Source organism: Oncorhynchus mykiss, chromosome 11, assembly GCF_057628025.1.
Source record: "Oncorhynchus mykiss isolate SJ-2025 chromosome 11, ASM5762802v1, whole genome shotgun sequence".
NCBI classification, from domain to species: domain Eukaryota; kingdom Metazoa; phylum Chordata; class Actinopteri; order Salmoniformes; family Salmonidae; genus Oncorhynchus; species Oncorhynchus mykiss.
This window is the reverse complement of record NC_143032.1, coordinates 60,497,431-60,503,866: the sequence shown is the minus strand read 5'-3', so window position 1 is coordinate 60,503,866 and position 6,436 is coordinate 60,497,431. Positions and strand designations below refer to the sequence as shown.

The 6,436-nt window shown below is 41.0% G+C and overlaps 1 protein-coding gene across 1 annotated transcript; it reads right to left on the bottom strand.

The window, feature by feature from the left end:
- Nucleotides 1-3,320: 3,320 nt before the first annotated feature.
- Nucleotides 3,321-6,266, bottom strand: LOC110535072 (N-acetyllactosaminide beta-1,3-N-acetylglucosaminyltransferase 4-like). The gene has a single exon (XM_090190680.1). The coding sequence runs from the start codon at nt 5,061-5,063 to the stop codon at nt 3,927-3,929; it is 1,137 nt and encodes a 378-aa protein (XP_090046806.1). The 5' UTR covers nt 5,064-6,266; the 3' UTR covers nt 3,321-3,926.
- Between the last annotated feature and the right edge of the window lie 170 nt (nt 6,267-6,436).

Here is a 6,436-nt window from a genome sequence, read left to right as displayed (position 1 = left end):
ACATGATGCAGCTACTGTACCACTATGCATGAAAATATGGAGAGTGGTACTCAGTAATGTGTTGGATTGGATTAGCCCCAAACACAACACTTTGTATTCAGGACAGAAAGTTAATTCCTTTGCCACATTATTTGCAGTGTTACTTCCTTGTGCATTGTTGCAGTACAGGCTTCCTTCTTGTCACTCTTTCATTTATGTTAGTATTGTGGAGTAACTACAATGTTGTTGATCCATCCTCAGTTTTCTCCTATCACTCTGTAACTGTTTTAAAGTCACCAATGACCGCATGGTGAAATCCCTGAGCGGTTTACTTCCTCTCGAGCAACTGATATAGGAAGGACGCTGTCACGAGAATTTTCAATCCCAATGATAATAACTGACAATCAATAGCTCTGACCAATCCCCGAGATCTGTAAGACCATGGGTTTAATAATAATTTGTCAAAGACTCAGCTTATGCAAAAAGATAGTACAGTTTATTCACGAGAATGTTCTGAAGTCCATTATACAAAGACATCCATTTTATAGCGGCGCACATACATACACACAAACAGTAGGTATCCTACGCACATACATACACACAAACAGTAGATATCCTACGCACATACATACACACAAACAGTAGATATCCTACGCACATACATACACACAAACAGTAGGTATCCTACGCACATACATACACACAAACAGTAGATATCCTACGCACATACTTCCACACAAACAGTAGATATCCTACGCACATACATACACACAAACAGTAGGTATCCTACGCACATACATACACACAAACAGTAGATATCCTATGCACATACTTCCACACAAACAGTAGATATCCTTCGCACATACATACACACAAACAGTAGATATCCTATGCACATACATACACACAAACAGTAGATATCCTATGCACATACTTCCACACAAACAGTAGATATCCTACGCACATACATACACACAAACAGTAGGTATCCTACGCACATACATACACACAAACAGTAGATATCCTACGCACATACATACACACAAACAGTAGATATCCTACGCACATACATACACACAAACAGTAGATATCCTTCGCACATACTTCCACACAAACAGTAGATATCCTACGCACATACATACACACAAACAGTAGGTATCCTTCGCACATACATACACACAAACAGTAGATATCCTACGCACATTCATACACACAAACAGTAGGTATCCTTCGCACATGCATACAAGTTAAAATCTTAAGCTACGCCTTGCTCAGGCAGTCTGTGTTTTTCCACTATACAGATACATAGTTTCTTTAATCTGCAACTCATTTCATAATTTTCTGTGAGCCCAACAGTTTCTCCCCTCCACGGATGGAGACAGAATGTCCTGTAAGGAACACAGCATTCCAGCTTGTCTGTTGATAGCTCCTCTTATCATTTGTTTCGCACTTGCACCCTGCTTACATACTAAAAAGGAACAAAATGTCCTTGTTCTAATTCTGACTAAAACTACACACATCATCAGATTATAGCATGTGGTAAATAACATTTGACTTGAGTCGATGTCACTCTTTTACTGGGAAATTGCTCGTATAGGAAATAGGCCTGCAATAGGCTTCAAGCGGCAAACTTATTTTGTCTCATACCAAAAGTAAGCAGGTCACACATAATTGTGCCGCTGGGGTAGCCTAGTGCCAGATATGTTTGTGCTATCATGTCAGCTGTTTGGCATGACAAGGGGTGGCATGATGGCACAAACAGACTGGTGCCCAGTCTAACTCTGGGGCTTTCTCCACCACAGAATAATACACCATGTTTGTGGAGAATGTAATTCTCCATTCATAACCAAGTGGAATGGTGGTAATTACCAGTTGTGACATTGGAAATACTTGTTTTCCACTTGTGTAACAAGCCTGAATTTAAAATTGATAACATTTCGATTTTGTGTCACTGATCTACACTCAATACCTCGTAATGTCAAAGTGGAATTATGTTTTCAGAAATGTTTACAAATGAATAAAAAATGAAAATCTGAAATGTCTTTAGTCAATAAGGATTCAAACCTTTTCTTATGGCAAGCCTAAATAAGTTCAAGAATAAAAATTCCACCTCCAACATTGTTTTAGAGAATTTGGCAGTATGTCCAACCGGCCTCACAACCGCAGACCACGTGTATGGCGTTGTGTGGGTGAGCACGATAATGCACGGCCCCATGTCGCAAGGATCTGTACACAATTCCTGGTAGCTGAAAAATGTCCCAGTTCTTCCATGGCCTGCATACTCACCAGACATGTCATCCATTGAGCATGTTTGGGATGCTCTGGCTCGATGTGTACAACAGAGTGTTCCAGTTCCCGCTAATATCCACCAACTTCACACAGCCATTGAAGAGGAGTGGAACAATATTCCACAGGCCACAATCTAAAGCCTGATAAACTCTATGCAAAGGAGATATGACACGCTGCATGAGGCAAATGGTCACACCAGATACTGACTGGTTTTCTGATCCACACCCCTACCTTTTTTTTAAAGGTATATGTGACCAACAGATTCATATCTGTATTCCCAGTCATGTGAAATCCATAGATTAGGGCCTAGTGAATTTATTTAAATTGACTTATTTCCTTATATGAGCTGTAACTCAGTAAAATCAATTAAATTCTTACATGTTGCGTTTAGATTTTTGTTCGGTATACAAACAGACAACAGTCACCTTTTCAACCACGTACCGTACATTCTATCACATTTTGCATGACTGCTGGAAAACAGGTGCCACCCACAAGGAAGTGGTGAGGAGCACAAATTTACATGCCTCTTCAGAGTGCAAAGTTGAGAGGCTATAGTTCTTTCTTACGATTGGACACAATTTTTAAAAAATGTTGCCTTGTCAATCTGTCGGTGTGATAGTTGTGTGGTGGAAAGGTATGCAGAGGGATATAGCTGGCTCCTGCTGACTGGAAGTGTTGGAACAGTGAAACCCAACACTGGTTGACTTTCAGTAAAAAAACACCTGACCTCGGGCTCATAGGACAGTGGGATCTTGGTCAAGGTTGAAACTGCTAAACAAACGTAAAGAACTGCACACACTTTATTTATCTCCTATCTTAAAATCCTTGGTTCTTTTTTAAAATGGCCTTTCCAAGAACATTGCGTAATTCAATTATAATTTAAGAGGATACAGTATTTTAAAGAAATGGTATAATGCTCATGCATTTTTGTACCTAACTTTTTAAATGTTGAATATCTGTACAAAAAATGAATGAAATTTATGGATACATTTTATAAGGATTGTGTCTCAAAACATTTGCAGGAGCTCACATGAAATTACCCTTCAAACACATTTCATATTACAGTATTTCTTTTAATTTTGTTCTCTTATATTTTCTTTACACAATCTACTTCATCATAAGAAAGTACTGGCCCCGCTATGCAATAGAGTTCACCTGAATAGAAACTGACAAAACCCTGGACCACATGTTTCAGAAAGCATTATGACATCACATTTAAATCTACATTTACAATCCACAGATTTCAGCTATAGTAGACAAGTTCATCACTGCTCCCTCAAACAATTGATTGTTTATAATAATTGTACACCACAGCTCCCCTCCCCCCACAGCACACTAGACCTGTTTGTTACCCATCAGTACCTCTGTAACCCACTAGACCTGTTTTTAAAGTTTCTGTTCGACCTTCCTAGAACCCAAGAAACATTCTACAAACTTCCTTGTCAAAAGTATCACATCTCCGTAGAGCTCGTACACCATCTTTGCTGAACTGAATACACAGTAAAGCCAATATGTCAGAATACTTCAAATATAAATATCGATGAAGGAAAATAAGCTATTTTTGACCATTTATAAGAATAATTTCTCTATGAAAGGACTGCTTATTTTACAGTAGTGAGACAGACAAGTACAGCAAGATACACACAACACCTGATGCCTCATATCCTTAATCTAAAGCACTTCAGCTTTGTGTCCTGCAGTAGAGACCACATGGTCCACATCTCGGTGGGATTCAGTTTGTGCACCAGCATGATCTCCCTGTAAATGCAGGGGTTGAAATGTGACACCACCTGATGGAACCCAAAGGTTCTGAAGCCAGAGTGGTGTGTCAGCGTCACATTAATCTTCTGCAGGCACATGCCCACAAAGACATCATCAATGGGGAAGAGGTCAGTGCTGGACACTGCTATTCCCAGGCTCAGCACAGTCTGACGTGACATCAGGTAGCCCCCACCGCCAGCGTATGGAGGATATGGCTTGTTGGGGTACATCTCCTCTGGTATGAAGTACTTCCATTGGTTGTGCCGGATTGGATAGGCTCTTGAAATTATGTCACCAGCGAAGAGTTGCTCAGAGGGCTTGTGGCCTTTAACATATTCAACCAGATTGCTTGTGTGAACAAAAACGTCATCGTCCCCTTTGAACACAAAGTGGGCCCACTGGCACTCCAAGGTGAACCAGTTCAGGAAGTGGACCTCCTTCAGGGTCAGGTTGAAAAAACTGTCCTCAAAATCCCATTGCAGGATGTCTCCAAACTGCCTGCTCTCCCACTCCAGTAGCTGCTGCAGCAGGAATCCCTGTATTCTGTCTAACGACTTACCTACTAAGAACAACAGTTTCACCCTTTTACCCTGAACATATCCCCTCTTCCCCCAAGTGCTCCGGAGCGCAATCCTGCGATCCACCTGGATGGCTGTGGACTTAATGGCCAGCAGGAGAAAAAGGTCATTCTCACAGGGTGTTGGAGACAGCAGGCGGGGGAATGTCCTGCAGTGTTTATACATGAGGAAGTTACGGTGGGCAGGTGGGACAGAGGACGGAATATTCTGCATGCTGTCATTGAGGGAGCACTTGAAAACATCCACAGTAGGCTGTGACAGCAGTGGTGTGGTGGAGGCAGAGGTGTTCCAATGCCAACCTGTGTGGTTCTTACGCCACACTCTGAGCTCTCCCCTATATGTTAGTGAGACATTGACGTCCATCGTCATAAAGATGACACCAATCAATGACACCAACGCAGTCCCAATGACAATGGACCATCTACTGAGGCGTAGGTTTCTGAAGAGGATCCTCATGGTTCTGAAAATAATTGCAAGCACAATACGTTTTAGCAACAAGCAGACAGAATTGGCACTGGTAGCCTATGGGCAATTCCACTGTAACAGAGTGACACTAAGACAAAAAAATGTCACTTTAAAATGTAAGTCAAACAAATTATTGCAAAGTTAAGCAAACCATACAACTCTATGCACAAGGACTACTTATAACAATTTCCACTGAGAACTTTACAAAAACACCTTTTCTTGAAGAACAGTGCAGATGCAAAGTTTGGTATTACTCCGGAATTACTGCGGTCATTCAGTATGTACTGTATCTACTGGTATATGTAGTAGGCCTACAATAGACTACAAGTGGCAAACTTATATTGTCTCATACCAAAAGTATGCAGGTCACACATAATTGTGTCTCTGCGGTAGCCTGGTCCCAGATACAGTATGTTTGTGCTATCATGTCAGCTGTTTGCCATGACAAGGAGTGGCATGATGACACAAACAGACTGGTGCCCAGTCTACTTATGGGGCTTTCTCCACCACAGAATAATGAACCATGTTTGTGGAGAATGTAATTCTCCATTCATAACCAAGTGGAATGGTGGTAATTACCAGTTGTGACATTGGAAATACTTGTTTTCCACTTGTGTAACAAGCCTGAATTTAAAATTGATAACATTTCGATTTTGTGTCACTGATCTACACTCAATACCTCGTAATGTCAAAGTGGAATTATGTTTTCAGAAATGTTTACAAATGAATAAAAAATGAAAATCTGAAATGTCTTTAGTCAATAAGGATTCAAACCTTTTCTTATGGCAAGCCTAAATAAGTTCAAGAATAAAAATTCCACCTCCAACATTGTTTTAGAGAATTTGGCAGTATGTCCAACCGGCCTCACAACCGCAGACCACGTGTATGGCGTTGTGTGGGTGAGCACGATAATGCACGGCCCCATGTCGCAAGGATCTGTACACAATTCCTGGTAGCTGAAAAATGTCCCAGTTCTTCCATGGCCTGCATACTCACCAGACATGTCATCCATTGAGCATGTTTGGGATGCTCTGGCTCGATGTGTACAACAGAGTGTTCCAGTTCCCGCTAATATCCACCAACTTCACACAGCCATTGAAGAGGAGTGGAACAATATTCCACAGGCCACAATCTAAAGCCTGATAAACTCTATGCAAAGGAGATATGACACGCTGCATGAGGCAAATGGTCACACCAGATACTGACTGGTTTTCTGATCCACACCCCTACCTTTTTTTTAAAGGTATATGTGACCAACAGATTCATATCTGTATTCCCAGTCATGTGAAATCCATAGATTAGGGCCTAGTGAATTTATTTAAATTGACTTATTTCCTTATATGAGCTGTAACTCAGTAAAATCA

Excerpts from the sequence above, each read along its gene's own strand:
- LOC110535072 (XM_090190680.1), bottom strand. The coding sequence starts at position 5,063 with ATGAGGATCCTCTTCAGAAACCTACGCCTCAGTAGATGGTCCATTGTC.